Here is a 16,776-nt window from a genome sequence, read left to right as displayed (position 1 = left end):
CCATCCCAGGGAAAAGACTTTGTCTATTTATCCTATCCATGCCCCTCATAATTTTGTAAACCTCTATAAGGTCACCCCTCAGCCTCCGACGCTCAAGGGAAAACAGTCCCAGCCTGTTCAGCCTCTCCCTGTAGCTCAAATCCTCCAACCCTGGCAACATCCTTGTAAATATTTTCTGAACCCTTTCAAGTTTCACAACATCTTTCCGATAAGAAGGAGACCAGAATTGCACACAATATTCCAATAGTGGCCTAACCAATCTCCTGTACAGCCTCAACATGACCTCCCAGCTCCTGTACTCAATACTCTGACCAATAAAGGAAAGCATACCAAACGTCTTCTTCATGATCCTATCTACCTGCGACTCCACTTTCAAGGAGCTATAAACCTGCATTCCAAGGTCTCTTTGCTCAGCAACACTCCCTAGGACCTTACCATTAAGTCTATAAGTCCTGCTAAGATTTGCTTTCCCAAAATGCAGCACCTCGCATTTATCTGAATTAAACTCCATCTGCCACTTCTCAGCCCATTGGTCCATCTAGTCCAGATCCTGTTGTAATCTGAGGTAACTCTCTTCGCTGTACACTACACCTCCAATTTGGGTGTCATCTGCAAACTTATGCTCACAACCAAATCATTTATGTAAATGACAAAAAGTAGAGAACCCAGCATTGATCCTTGTGGCACTCCAGTGGTCACAGGCCTCCAGTCTGAAAAATAACCCTCCACCACCACCCTCTGTCTTCTACCTTTGAGCCAGTTCTGTATCCAAATGGCTAGTTCTCCCTGTATTCCGTGAGATCTAACCTTGCTAATCAGTCTCCCATGGGGAACCTTGTCGAACGCCTTACTGAAGTCCATATAGATCACACTTACTACTCTACCCTCATCAATCCTCTTTGTTACTTCTTCAAAAAACTCAATCAAGTTTGTGAGACATGATTTCCCACGCACAAAACCATGTTGACTATCCCAAATCACTCCTTGCCTTTCCAAATACATGTACATCCTGTCCCTCAGGATTCTCTCCAACAACTTGCTCACCACTGAGGTCAGGCTCACCGGTCTATAGTTCCCTGGCTTGTCTTTACCACCCTTCTTAAACAGTGGCACCACGTTTGCCAACCTCCAGTCTTCCGGCACCTCACCTATGACTATCGATGATGCAAATATCTCAGCAAGAGGCCCAGCAATTACTTCTCTAGCTTCCCACCTGAGTAAGTATGAGGGTATGCATGAGTGACGCTCAAAAAAAAGAAATGTATGGTGACAACTGAAAGATTAAATATGTGTTTGTAATCCAGTCAGTTTAGGAGCTAGGGTGAGGGCTAATGAAGAAAAGAATACAATCATTTTCTCCAATAACCAGTTTTAGTTATTTAACATCAAAAAATCTTTAAGGTAATTGAAACTGAAATGTAAAATATGCTTTATTTCTTATCCCTAGCCCTGATTCAAAAAGCAAACCATCTCTCAGTGGGACAGTTGCTTCTACCATAATAAAGGACATGATCAGAACATTTCATTAAATGTACATAAAAGTCAAAAGTTGTAAAGAACTTGCCTTGTAATTTCCTGCGATGAAACCGAGGTGATCCAAGGAAACTGTTTTTGATCGAATTCAGCCGCGTTCTCCAAGGCATCCCTCCAATACTGGGGCTGGATGGTGGTGTTGGGTTCGGAGTACTCGCTGGACTCTCCTTGGGAGTGTGAACTGGTGTACCCTTTGGGGTGGGGAGGGGACTTCCGCGAGGGGAAGGGTGAGGGGTCACCTGTATTATGGGGATAGATTTGGTGCTTGGATCAGTACCAGGGATCAATCTGACAAGAGAAAGGGGGGTAATCTGGACTGAAGGAACAAACAATTGGGTAGGAGATGTAGCTGCACATTGCTGACTCTGAACATTTAGAACTGAAGCTTTCTGAGGAGCTGGTGCTTCTGATGTTACAACAGGAAGTGGGTTAGATTTCACGGTTTGCAAAGGTTTATCTGCGAGCTTACTTTTAGCAGGAAGAGTCTGTGTCTTTGGATTGGGTTGAAATCCTATTTTTGGTTGAAGCACATTAATGGGTTTTGTTATATTTCTATTACCGTGAGGAACTACAGAAGCGTGTACTTTGGGAAAGGGGTTAAGATCAGGACTCTGGGGGGGAGCAAAAAGCTTTCTGATAGGCTACGCAACAGATAACATCATGCAAGGAGAGTCAAAGGAGAAATAAAATAGACAAGACAAAGCATGGAGCACGGACACCAATCAGGAATATGGGAGTGCAGAAAACAAAAATACGTGCTGTTAGGCGGTAAGCAACATGTCATAACAAAAAAAAGTGCGCATAAGATACTGTCAAATACATAGGCATTCAAAAATCATAAGATTTATGCCAGCAAATGAATAGAAAGAGAAGCAGCACATTGTAATTAATGTGTTTGATGAACTAAAAGGCAAACACATAGCCAAAGTGGCAACAATTATAACTCATAGTTAAGGGGTTCAACCAATTCTTACAGTTGTGACTTTTAGAGGCAAAAACCAAGAAGCAAAAAGCATTAATTCATGAAATGCACTTGGAAGCATAATATGGCAGGGGAATTTGATCAACATCACTTACCCTTGGACTGCTGAGGGGGCTAGTGGAAAGGCCAGAAGATGCTCCACTTATTGACCTGGATCTACACAGAAAAAAGTATACCAGAATCAGCTCAGTATTTTAAAAAATTGTCTTCTGAAGAAACAATGTTCAGAATTTGTCACTCTCTCAAACAAGATACACTTCATCCTACATCTCTTTCAGCTCCCATTCATCATAGTATTATTTTGTTTTTTTGAGAAACAGAAGGCGGCATTTAACAAGTTAGAATTCATCCAACTTGCTCTTTTCCCTCCTGAATTGTTCTATTTGGTCGATTAGAGATCCCATAGACAGTCGAGAGCCTAACCCTTGCCAAGATAATCAATGTTGGGAGTCTACTTAATGGCGTAATTGTGTGTGGGTGGATGAGAGATAGGAGATAGGTGTATCAAAACTGAACCCCAGCAGGTCTTCACCTGATGTCCATACACAGACTTTTCCAGCAGAGTCACTAGACAGTAGTCAGCAGGGAAGACCCTAGCTGGTTTTTCCTTCTCAAACTAGCCATACCAAGGTTCCCTCCCAATGTCTGACCTCAGGTCAGCTAACTGAGCATACTCTGGTATTTGAGTGCTGGACATTGGTGTTCATATTGTTTAGATTTACCAAGCATTGCACTTACCAACTGAGCCATCTGGAGAACTTGCCACATTAGCTTAAATTATTTTTGCTACACATTACTCTTGAACCATTGTGGTCCAGATGCTACAAACATTTTAGACAAGTGACATGTGGTATAATGTGACGGAACTTAAAAGTTCCAGCACATTTAACAAGAAAAAGATTTAAATATATCCAGTTTCACATCTCAGTTATACAAGTTATCAAGCAATAATTCTATTTTTGTACACTGAAAAAAGCATTTCCTAGTATAGACAACAAATACAAAAAAATCGTCATTCCATTGTAAAATTGACATACGAATTTGCTCAATACTGCCTCTGAATAATTTAATCAGTGTAAAATAAAGATTAATTACAACCAGCACCATCCCACAAGGTGGAAAAAGGACCATTAGGAAAGTTATACATGCAGATATACCAAGCATTTAGCACCTGTCATATTATCCAAGGGAACACCTTTAAATAAATCATCAGAATGCCATGCATAGACTTTAGGGAAGGAAAACAGCATAGAACAGAGCATCAAAACAATCGGGAATCATTTCCCAATAATGTGCACTCGAAATGCTCAGGCTTTCAACAAATGAAATAAGCTAATTTGGGGATGTTAAAAGGTGGGGGAAGTGAAAGCCACCCAAGCCAGAGGTTAAACAATGCCACGGACTTGTGCAACAGATGCAAGTCTTGCCATTCAGATATGGGACAGAAACCTCTAGGGAGTGGGGAAAAGAGGAGGAAGAGGAGATATCTTAGCTATTCCAACAACCATGTGCACTTAAGGGCATCTAATGCAGCTACCCACAGTGAGGGAGAAATCATGTGAAACACTTTTACTACCTTTCTTCTTTGTTGATTCTGGGATTGGCATCTGTGATATCCAAGCTTTTACTGAACATACTTTTACTACAGTAGGGACAGTAAAACAAAACAAAAAAACATAATTACATTGGTAAAGAATTTAAACAGGGGCTATTTTAAAACTTGATATATATATAGTTCAAAAAAGAAAGCTTTTTTAAAACTGAGAGCCACAGAAACAATTATCTTGAACATATCATTAAATCTCCTCAGCCCATTCAGAATAATGAAACATGTTTTAATTGTTGGTAGAGGTGCCTACTATCTCAAATACAAAACAAAGTTAACACTGAGTTAAGATTATGATTGCAGACAGACTAAAATATGTATATTTGGCAAATTAAAAAAAAGTAGGATTTCAAAGTGCAGCATGTACATCCAATGCTATTGTGATTCAAAACCACACATCTTCCCTTGACATCCCTGATTCTTTGCCATGTAACGTTCAGTCTGATCATATTCAGGCATGCTCAAGCCCAAAATGCCCTGTGTTGTGCAATTAGCATTTGAGTTGTCACCCACTCACGTACAGTGTCGTGATATATAAGACTTTGGATGCAAGGGATGCTCTAGGTTTGTGCTCTGTAATTCATCACAGAAGCTCTTCATTCTTGCTGAAGCCAGCAGAATAATCACCACATCTTTAATGCCATAAACACAAAGAAAGCCTCAATCCATTCCCTCTATTGGTTGGTGAAATAGTATTTCACAATGTGATACCACAATACAATGCTGTACCTCTGGCCATGCTGTGCCATTTCAATGGCCCGTCGAGCTGGAACTGGGGAGCCTCCGTCAGTAACGCTCAGTACCTCCATCGATTTCCTTTCAGGTCGTCGCTTGCCATGTCGATTTAACATTGGTGAGTCTACTCTTTTTCTAGGTGGATCTTGCAAGATCCATGACCATTAAAAATTGCATATTAAAACAAAATGTCACAATTAGTATTATTCCTTACAATGTAAGGCTTCCTTTCTAAAACAATCAGAACATCAAAATTGTTTAAAGTGATGAATATTTAGTACTGATGTATTTCCTTGTATCATTGAGCTAGACTTTGCTGTAACAATGACAGAAAGGTGATTAACGATGTCCATTATTGCATGGTAGACTTGTCAACAAGTTCTGGCATAAACAGATAAAGGGCAGAAATTCAAACAAATTTCAACAGAAAGATATTTTTGATTATCTGATTTTTGGAAAATATTGGTAGGAATTCACCAATGGACTGATTATCGTTGCCTGTGGAGAATTTAAACACAACCTTGTATAGGGAATTTTTAATCTTTGCCCTTTGTTGAAAACATCGACTCTTGACATTAGAAGTCTCTGGAGCCTAATAAAATATAGATTTTCATGCATGAGCTTATGCAGTGAATGCTATGAAGCTTTTCAGCTATGAGGACATCACCCAAGCCTAATCTTACCCTTAGTTCAATGACCCCATTCTTTCTCTCTCTCACACACGCAGATTTTAGGGAGACTATGAGATTGTAATTAAGAGTGCAAATTATTCACCAACAACAAAGGCTAGGATCATTACATGGTTTGTGTAAAGAAACCAATCGTGAATTTAAATACAACCATTCTAATTATATTTATAAAACTCACAGAATACCCTTTGCACTCACCTGTATCATTTTGAGGAGGCAAATCTTCATCTTCATGGCTTGGATACCGCTCTTTCCGATCGAGAAGAAGAAAATAGATCATCTTTTCTTGGTTTTCCCTGCAAATCAGAAGAAAAAAAGTCAAATTAGTGGTCATTAGTCATTTGATACACATAATACAATTTATGAGCATACAATTCTACCAATTTTATCATACATCTCTTCTGGCTCTAATTTGTCTATTTACAAAACTTGTACATTATAATCATGCTGCCTTAAGGCACTAGAAATTAATGTAGATATATATTATGCCATTGAATCAGAATTCCAGTTTTAATGCAAACTGCCCATCAGGAATGGGATAGTTGTGCAGTTAAAATTGTAAGGAATTGCTGTCCCTTTCCTATCAACTAGGTAAAAACAATGACTGCAGATGCTGGAAACCAGATTCTGGATTAGAGTGGTGCTAGAAAAGCACAGCAGTTCAGGCAGCATCCGAGCAGCAGGAAAATCGACATTTTAGGCAAAAGCCCTTCAGCAGGAATAGAGGCAGAGTGCCTGAAGGGTGGAGAGATAATTGATCTATTCCTGATGAAGAGCTTTTGCCCAAAACGTCGATTTTCCTGCTCCCTTTCCTATCAACTGCAGAACTGCTTCCCAAAGGCTTTACCCATCCCTGAAAATCTAGAAGCCTAGCTACTTGAATTGGTTTGAACAATGCAGAAGGAGGCTGAGTTTCACCAGCCAGACTTTGCAGCTTGTTACTGCAGGACCAGTTGCCTAGGAGTTCAGGTACGTGGCATGTGTTTTTTTTCCCCCAGTGACTGTAATAGTTTTTAACCACAGGCTTCTTCCACTACTGCAAGGGACATCAATCCAACATTTGCAATGTGGACAGTTCTCCTAGCGAGCTGACAATAATGTTAACATGTCATTACCAGACAGACATTGAGTCAGCAGTAACCCCCACCAACCCCGTATCCCTGCCGCTCCCCCCCACCATTCCACAAGTTATGAAGGCTTCTACTTCCAGGTAAGCTGTTCCTGTACAGCGATAACTCTCACATTTACTAAGCAATGTGGAAAACCTCTGTCCTCACCTGAGACATGGTGAACCACCATTCATCTCTCCCTAATGATAGAGTAGCTCTGTGGTCTGGTAAGACTATTGTGGTAAAGGGGATGAAAGTTAAAAATAACCTTGAATTCAGTGCAAAACGTTTCTTGTTTAAAAAGCTCTAGAGAGTTTAATTTTATAACCTTAACCTTCTAATGCTAGGGTAAACCCGATGCTTAAACAAATCCAGCTTGTTCTCATTTTGCAAATCACAGAATCTATAACCCAAATTCATCCTTGTTTCAAGGAATAGCTCTAGGTTTATGATGGAATATATTCCATGGTATAAGTGGAAATGAATAGAGTGGTGAAAAGAAGAACATCAAAACAGGAATTGAAACTTCAGTCTTCAAACTGACATACCTTTACTTCAAGCATTATGTATTGAGCCTATGGAATTCTGTACCATAAACACATCTCAATCAAACAGATTTTTGTTCATTTGTTAGACTGAAATTATTTTTAAAATATTTATTCTCAGCATTCCCTTATAAATACCATGTTAATTTAGCTCTGCTGTCTAGTTAGGGTTATGAATTTGAGCTCATGAGCTGTTTTGCAATATACAGCTTACACCAAACTTAGGGTTCTTTTTTAACTTTCATTCCCTTCAGAGTATAACAAGAGACAAGATGCACATTTAAAACTTTTTATTCCATTCAACAGCTACCAGTACAAGGCTCTATCTGGTGCAGTTTTTGGGGGAATAAACAAGTGCAGCTGTAACATTTGGAAGAATATCTCAATTAATGACAGATAATTGTTATTGTTACAAATAGAAAACTAACACAACACATGATCATCATTATCAAAAGGGAATAAAACTTACTCTTCTGATACCAAATCTTGCATAAGCTTGTTCTTATCTCTAAAGCAACCTAATGAGTGCATGCTGTCCAGGACATCTGGATCTATATCCTCTAGTGACGGAAGCGAGCGTATCTGCACCTTTCTTGGAACAGGCTGCTCTGGTTCGGGCTCATTCTTGCCCCCACTGTAAGAACATAAAATCCCAAAATTCCAGCTCCATAAAATAAACTGCATTAGTTGAAGCATTTTCATCACTTAGATGTTTTCTTAACATTGATTTGTTTGATGTAAAACAATGTGCTCACTGCTTGGTGATGATTGCTGCTTGGAATTAAGGTTTACTGGCCAGATAAGTCTCCCTTTTGTTCTATCCAACAATGCAGCTTAATTCCAGCAAAACAGTACCAGTGTGACCTCTGAATGAGACACAACCATAATCGAATTATCGTGTTGTGAAATGCACACTTAACTGCTGAAGCCATTTTCAATGATTATATTACAATTCATTATAATCAGCAGGCAATGAGCAGCTTTTCCGCCTGCAGCTGAATTAAATCCAGAGATGAATAAAAATGATCAGACTCAGAGGCACCCGGTTGATTCTTCACAAAAAAATCCTTGACTGACTGGAAGTGACTGAGAGACTTCAATTTATATAAAATAACATATTTGTTTGATTTGATAGAGAAATGCTCAAAGTTAAATTTTAACTTGAAATTTCACAATAAAGGAACAAACTGAATGCAGTGAACCATTTATCTCACATGCAGAGTGAGGGGAATGGCAAAGATGAATAATTAGCCTCTACATTTAGGATGGTGCTAGGGTAGGTAAGGCAGCAAGTACTCATCAAAAAGGCAGATACGAATGTCTTACTGATAATACATAGGATACTAATAGGATATGTTACTCATGAAAACAAGAATTGCTGGAGAAAATCAGGTCAGGCAGCATCTATGAGTTAACGTTAACTCAAAACATCAACTCTGTTTTCTCTTCATAGATACTGCCAGACTTGCTGAATTTTTCCAGCAATTTCTATTCTTGCTCATTTCAAAACACCATATCTGCAGTTGTTTGTTTGTTTTACAGTTTACAATCTGGTTCATTCATACTCATGATTGAATTGCTAAAATGTATAGTATTAGTAACTGTCCCAAATAGAATGCACATTTTCAGCACTGAGTGCCCAAGTGTAGGGACTCCTCTGGTAGCTAATGTGACAATACTATGGCTTTAAGAGGTGTCTTTTGTTGTGGTTTGATTTTTTGAAAAGTGGGTTTTGAGACAAAGCTGTCTCTTCCAAGCCAAAAAAGCACGTGAGGCCCTGGGTTTGTTTTTAGTTACAACAAAGAAGCAGCATAAATGAATGGAGTCAGGCTCCCACAAAAGCAATGTGGTGGTTGAGGTTTTGAAGTTTGTTATGGAATCAGATATACACCTCTCCTAGCTAAAACAAAAAGCCTGAGCTCTCTCTCTCTCTCTGCCAGAATTTTCTCTTAGTGTTCCTTTCTCCTGGAATGGAGAAACATTGCATATGAGACAATCTATTTTACTGAATTTACCTTTGCCAAGGGTGTGTTTATGGAAATGTTACTATATTGGAATAGTGGCTGTTTATTCATTAAATAATCAATTATTCTGTTAAGTTATCCAATAAAGTTAAAGGTATATCAATTCTTCTTTCTTATGTTTGTATTTTAACTAGGTGTAAGAATAAAGTGTGTTTTGCTTAAAGCCAAGTAATGTAACCAATTGAATTACATTGGGAACACAGCACCTTACACTTGCTTTTAAATAAGATAAAACTTAGAGTCTAGGCTTTCTCCTTGATATATTTCCAAGGGGGTTTGATCTGGTCTATAACACTTAGAATAGCAGGAATGAGGGAAAGATAGTGGAATCAGCTTATATCATCCTGAACCACTTTCAGAAATGCCTTAATGGCAGTTAGAAAGGGACAGGCATTGGTAAGAGCACAAGCAGGTTGGCTGCTTAAATACCTTCTTAACCAATAAACAGACTATTTGCCTGAGAAGAAAAAAAATGAATGATGAGTGAATAATATTAAATGACATTTGAAAAAGAGACTATGGAAAAATCAGCCAGCTCATGGAGTAGTAAACCACAAAAGGTATTACATTTTGAGAAAAATATTTTGTTTGTTTTTCCTCTACTGAAGGAATTTGTCTCATAGTTGGATATAGGCACCAGCATCGAACCGGTCCTTCATTCTGCACAAGCCTAAGTGATAGGGCTGGCAGTGTGGACTCGATGGACCCAATGACCTGCTGCCATGCTGTAGGAATTCTATGAAAGAAACAACACTGGCTATTCTCTGTTCCTCTGGAACCTTTCCTGTGACTAAATAGGATACAAAGATTTCATTTAAGGCTCCGGCAATTTCCTCACTTTCCTCCTTTAGTATTCAGGAATAGACTGTATCAGGTTTAGGGGACTCGTCTACCTTATTGCTTTACAAAACATTCAACACCACCTCATTTTTTATGTCGGCATGCCCTAGAATATCAACATACCCTTCTGTAGACTCACCATTAATCATGTCCTTCTCCTTTGTGAATACCGATGCAAAGGACTCATTCATTAAGGACTCGCCCATTTCCTGTGGCTCCACTTATAAATTCCTTCCTTTGTCCTTGAGTGGACCTACTCTTTCCCTAACCACCCTCTTGCTCCATATATACATATATAAAACATTTTTCTTCATCCAGCTGTGATATTCTCCCTGTTCTAATGCAACTCCCCCAACCTCCTGCTGACTCCTGTCTTTCATGCCTGAAACATCTAAATCCCAACAACATAGTTATATGTATTAATCCAAGCGCATAACTGAGTTTTCTAGGCACTGAAGCCAATTATAGAACTTAAGGCAACCCTCACTGAGATTCACCAATTTAAGTACAAACTGGGAATACATATTGGAATCCTTCTAGTCTGTAATAACTCAGTTCTACATTGGACTTTAATACTAATTTATTACATTGGGCTTTGATACTAGTTTATTCAGCCATGAGGAAAACTGTGCTTTCTCAACTTAGCTTATTTGCATCAAAAATGTTCAAGAATACATGAAAATCAAAAAAATGGAAAGTAATGTTTAAGTCCAAATTCTGCCAAGCTATTTTATTTCATTAGCCTTCAATATGCTAGCAATGTCACACATAATGTGTGAGAGATTCAAAACTCAAGCAGGTTGAATTTGCCAGAAGGGGAAAACAAAGATAGGAGCAAATAAAGATGCTAATAAATATATCCAAACTAATAGTTGTACTTACATATACCAAGAATGTTTCTGGATCTGGTCTAGCTGTTAAGGAAAATAAAATGAATAATATATTACTTAATGACAAACGATACAGAGAATCCCATTATTATAAATATGTTAATACAAAAACTCTATCTCAACAAATGCATTATTTTTAATATGTCAAACTATTCTTCAATAACAGAGTCTGACCTCTATAGTTTCATTAACTTTTTGGTTGATATGCAGGATGAGTATGTCAGGATAAGTATTATAAATTCATTTAATAGACAATATTCTCTGCTTTTGGACTTGTTCTATATCTTTTCTATGTTTAGTACAGATCATACACTTGTCCAATGGCTGACAGCACCACAAGTGTTTTTCTTTATTTCACTGTAAATAAGAAAGTAACAACCTTTTCAATAATGCAATGGCTGTATTTGCATAATTGTGCACTGAGTGCTTTGATGTAAACAGCTCTTAAGACAATTTTTTGTAAAATCCTTCCTATATATAAAAAGCAAAACTAACTGATTAAAATGGCTTATTTTGAGCAGGACATATCACTGGAACAAGCTACTTACATGAACTGGTTATGTCAAAGATGTTAAGATCTAAATACAGAAGGATTAGTGTGCATTTTTAGCCTATTTCCAGCACAGTATAAAAGTGTGACCCGGGTAAATAATTAATTAACCATTAACATTTTTATGGGATCTCACTTTGTTGAACTCAAGTTTCAAAAGGAAAACAGTTCCAAACAGCCAACCAAACATGCATTTGCCACAGTTAAGAATCAATAGTTAACTTTTCAAACACAAAAAAGTCAAGCAACATCATTAAGTCCAGTGAAAATTGTGTTTACACAGTATTTTATTTTGCTCCAGGATAAAACATTACATGCTTATGCTACAAACAAAAACAGAAATTGCGTGAGAAACTCAGCAGGTCTGGCAGCAGCTGTGGAGAGGAAAAGGAGTTAAAGTTCAAGTTCCTTGACCCATCTTCAGTACACTCATGCCATTCATCACAATGGGCTATGCCCTCAATTGAATTAATTAGCATGGGGATTTTCCAGCATTTGCAATTCTTTGTGTTTCTTCACAGAGGCTGTTCAGTAAGGGAGACGGGGCAGTAAATGACAGGAAGATAGTGGGTTGAAGAAGGGGGAGGTGAGGGTTTGAAGTGGGAAAGATGAGAGAGAAAAGAGCAGAACATGGGTTGGTTGTAATAAGATGAAAGTGCTGGAGCTAAGGAGCAACAGATGGAATTGAAGTTTATTTTGTTTTAAGCACAAAGTGATTAGTAGGTCCTCAGAACAGACTATTGATGATAAAAGTAACAAGTTTCTTGATTTTTATAAACAGTCATAGAGATGTACAGCAGAAAAACAGACCCTTCAGTCTAACTTGCCCATGCCGACTGATATCCTAAATTAATGTAGTCCCATTCGCCAGCATTTGGCCCATATTCCTCTAAACCCTTCCTATTCATATACCCATCCAGATGCCATTTCCATGTTGTTATTGTATTTAAAACAAATAAAAACAGAAATCGCTGGAGAAACTCAGAAGGTCTGGCAGCATCTGTAGAGAGAAAACAGAGTTAAAGTTTTGAGTCCAATGACTTCTTTAGAATGTTTACTTCAGGTTAGGGCGGTGCAGTGGCTCAGTGGCTAACACTGCTGCCTAATAGCACCAGGGATCCAGGATCAATTCCAACCTTGGTCAACTGTCTACATGGAGTTTGCACATTCTCCTTGCATATGCTTGAGTTTCTCCTGGCTGCTCCAATTTCCTCCCACAGTCCAAGGATGTGCAGTTTAGGTGGATTGGCCGTGCTAAATTGTCCGTAGTGTCCAGGGATGTGTAGATTGCATGGATTCACCATGGTAGATGTGAGGTTACAGGGATTGGGTAGGGACTTGGGTCTGGATGGGATGCTCTTCGGAGGGTCAGTGGTGACTCGAAGGGCTGAATGGCCTGCTTCTACACTGTAGGGATTCTATTTTATTATACCTCCAGCCTCCTCAGTTCTCTGTTTTATTTCAGTTATTTAAACTGAAATTACCTGTAACTGGTGGACAGTTGTAATAAATTCATGTCCAGCTGTATTATTAAAGCTAGGCAACCATCCTTGAATGTATCAAGCAATATATTTCGTTAAATGAGTGGAAATATTAGTAAGTTATTACATTCTGAAATATTACTTAATTGTGCTGGTTCATAAAAGATTCTACATATTTGCTTATGCAAATAAGTGAAGGTTAGAATTGAATCATAGTTTCAACTTGGAAAGCTTGTGCAATTTCTTTTGAGCACATTTTCCATCCAGATTACCAACTGCACAGTTAACCTAACCCAATGTTTTTTCCTTTAAGGAATAATTATATATTTGTTTATAGTCAAACATATCAGAAACAAAGCATTGTTATTAACTTGGTTGAATACAAAACCATTCTTTACAAACCATCATACCAGACACTACAGCAGAGCTTCCCAAACTGGTCTCCACTGAGGTCAGGTGAGATTTTGGTTTGGGAAGTCTGAGGCTTCTTTAAATCTTTGCTTTCTATTGCATTGGTGAGTGTGGCCTGACATTGCAGTCTGAGGCCCAGTTGTTTTACAACCTGTGAATCCGTACAAAGTTAAAAATCACACAACACCAGGTTATAGTCCAACAGGTTTAATTGGAAGCACACTAGCTTTTGGAGCAACGCTCCTTTATCAGGTGAACCTATCATCTGATGAAGGAGCGTCACTCCAAAAGCTAATGTGCTTTCAATTAAACCTGTTGGACTATGACCTGGTGTTGTGTGATTTTTAACTTTGTACACCCCAGTCCAATACCGGCATCTCCAAATCATGTGAATCTGTAGTTCACTTTTTTTGAAGAAACCCTGCCCTTTCATTAGCTCAGAGAAAGTGAGGGCTTGCAGATGCTGGAGACCAGAGTTGAAAAGTGTGGTGCTGGAAAAACACAGCAGGCCAGGCAGCATCCGAGGAGCAGGAGAATCGATGTTTTGGGCATAAGCCCTTCTTCTTTCATTAGCTCCCCCAGTAACGAAGATGGGACAGTAAAGGAGAGGAAGATATTGGGTTGAAGAAGGTGGAAATGGGAGTTTGAAGCAGGAGAAATGAGAGAATGGAGAGCAGAACATTGGGGTGGGGGTATTAACAAGAGGGAGCTGAGGAGCAACAGATGGGATTGAAGAAGGAAAGATAAGGGGGTGAAGAACATAATGTGAAGAATGAACGAGGGAGAGTTTTGGGGTGAAATGAAGTACAGATGGGAAACACTGCACTCTTCCAACCTCAAGCCTAGTAACTGAAACCTCCCCAAATTTTTGCCACAGTCTGAGTCATTAAAATGGGTCACATTGGGAAGAACAACTCTATTTCAGAAGCCAATCTGGAATTATTCCAAGCCATCTCATCAATGAATAATGAAATAGTTCAAATAAGATATTCTATCCTATCTCCTCACAATTTTGGATGTTGGTACAGTGAGCAGAGGAGCAACCAAAGCATAGAGCAGTTTCACCAGTTCCCTAGCACTCTCCACTATTTAAAGAATGTTCCACTGAAATTTATAAGTTGCACAACACCAGGTTATAGTCCAACAAGTTTATGTGAAATTGGAATCTGTTGGAGCACTGCTTTTCATCAGGTGAAGTCCCTTCTGAATTTGTTCACTCTAGTCCAACACAGGCACCTCCACGTTTCTAAAAATATATGGTGAAGGTTGAATACTTTTACCAATATTTGAGTGACTTAATCAAATGAATGGCTCATGTCAGCTAATGAATTTCCCACAATCAACCATACAGTAACTCAGGATTTTCAGGATTGCAGATGCACTGTTGCACTGTGGCATGGATCAAATTACATAAATTGACTGACTTCTTTTTATTCATTCTTGGGATGAAGGTATTGCTTCCTAAGCCAACATTTATTACCATCTCAGAGGGCAATAAAGAATCAACCACATTGCGGAAGCTCTGTGTCAAATGTAGGCCAGCTCAGGTAAGGATTGCAGTGCTCTTCCCTAAAGGGAGGGTTTGGATTTTTCTGACATTGACAATGGATTCATGGTCTCCATTAGACTTTTAATTCTAGATTTAAAAAAACAACTGAAATCAAATTCCACCATCTACAGTGGTGGGATTTGAACTCAAGTCCCCAGAAGATTAGCTCAGTTTCTGGATTAACAGACCAGCAATAATAAAACTTGACTGTTCAGCGCATTGCTGCCAGGTCAGATATAGAAACATACATGTACCTCCCCTCAACCCCAGATCCCAGTAAACCGCTACCTCAGGAAAAATAACATTTGGCAGTTGCAGTACCACTGGGAACCAACAAGATGCAAATTAGCTGAATCAAAAAAAAAGCCCTCAGTATCTTGCAAATGATGACATATTCTGTTAAAAGCTGTTTTTAAGTCTCAAAATCCCTTGCAGTGGTTTCATTACAATGGTAACTACAATTCTAAACTTAATCAGTACTGAGAATCAGGAGAGGTTCTGTTTTAATCTGCTGCAAGGAAGGAAGTAGTGAAGGAATTAATGTGAAAGGTTTATTGATGTAGGAATAAACATGCAAAATCACAGCTCTTTTAGAAGACCAGAAATAACAAAATTAACATGGAACAATCGGTCAAAACCACAAGAGCAGAACTATATGAGAAAATTACTTCAATTTTGTAATTTTAGAGCTTTTGCAAACACAGGGGAGATTGCAGGTACATATTTCGCATTAAAAATAAATTTAAATTCATTAGAGCACAATTATGAGGTGATACTGAGTGATAGGCCTGTTCACAGTTGTCAGCACCACGCGCTATTTGTTCTCCACTTAATTTCCAGACTAATGATAGCAGTATATGTAACTAGAATAGAAGGTAGAATTACCACAACTACAATAATTTTAATGACATTGTGAATGCCAAGTCTTCAAAAACGTGTGGAAATCATTAGTTTATTATTAACAAACAGGAAAGTGTTCATTGACTGGTGATTAAAGCAAACAAGCAGAAAATGTTGTCTCAATGTCAACTTAAAAGTAAGTTAACTAACAACTAATTTACAATTTGCTTATAGAATTTCCCTTCTGTTTATGCAGAATATTAATAGCGTTGAATAATGAATGATGTACAGTCTATCCTATTGCTCAATAATACAGTGCTCCATTATTTTTTGCAATCATTTCTTGCCCATTGATTTTCTACTTAATATTTTATGGTTAATTGGCATTCAACTTGCTTCCTGACTGCTAAGTAATCCTCATTGTGGCCACAAGGAAAACAACTTCCTCAATTGGTCACTCTTTCTTTTCTGAGGTACAACTCCTATTCCAGAAGTTGAGTACAAAAATAAAGGCTGGTGCTCTGGTGCTGTACTGTGGGAGTGTTCCTCTGTTAGGAATGTTGTCTTTCAAATAAGATGTTTAACCAAGAGCCTCTCATGTGGACATATAATATCACTTTTCAGTTTTGCAAAGAAGAGTCAGGGAGTTATCCCTAGTAGTCTGGCCAATATTTATCCCTCAATCAACAATACAAAAGTAGATCATAATGAATGCAAAATACCGTAGATGATGAAACCTTAAAACATAGAAAATGCTGGAGAAACCCATGACTGGCAGCATGTTTGGACAGAGAGAAAGGCAGTTAACATTTCAAGTCCAGTATGACTCTTCTTCAGAGTTGTTCAGAAGAAGTTACATCAGACCTGCAATGTTAATTCTGTTTCTCTCTCCACAGATGCTGCTAGACCTGCTAAGTTTTTCCATCAGTCTCTCTGTTTGATATGAAAATAGATTATCTAATATTTATCACATGGCTATTTATATAAGTTTG

At 38.4% G+C, this 16,776-nt stretch overlaps 1 protein-coding gene across 1 annotated transcript in view; it reads right to left on the bottom strand.

The window, feature by feature from the left end:
- The window catches only part of LOC122557836 (serine/threonine-protein kinase BRSK2-like), a 957,494-nt gene that overhangs the window by 91,416 nt on the left and 849,302 nt on the right, over nucleotides 1-16,776 (bottom strand). Inside the window, 6 exon segments of the mRNA XM_043705934.1 lie at nucleotides 1,565-1,772; nucleotides 2,611-2,671; nucleotides 4,851-5,001; nucleotides 5,744-5,841; nucleotides 7,669-7,833; nucleotides 10,946-10,977. Coding sequence (XP_043561869.1) covers nucleotides 1,565-1,772; nucleotides 2,611-2,671; nucleotides 4,851-5,001; nucleotides 5,744-5,841; nucleotides 7,669-7,833; nucleotides 10,946-10,977 — 715 coding nt within the window.

Source organism: Chiloscyllium plagiosum, chromosome 16 (assembly GCF_004010195.1).
Source record: "Chiloscyllium plagiosum isolate BGI_BamShark_2017 chromosome 16, ASM401019v2, whole genome shotgun sequence".
NCBI lineage: Eukaryota > Metazoa > Chordata > Chondrichthyes > Orectolobiformes > Hemiscylliidae > Chiloscyllium > Chiloscyllium plagiosum.
This window is presented reverse-complemented; position numbering and strand designations above follow the sequence as displayed.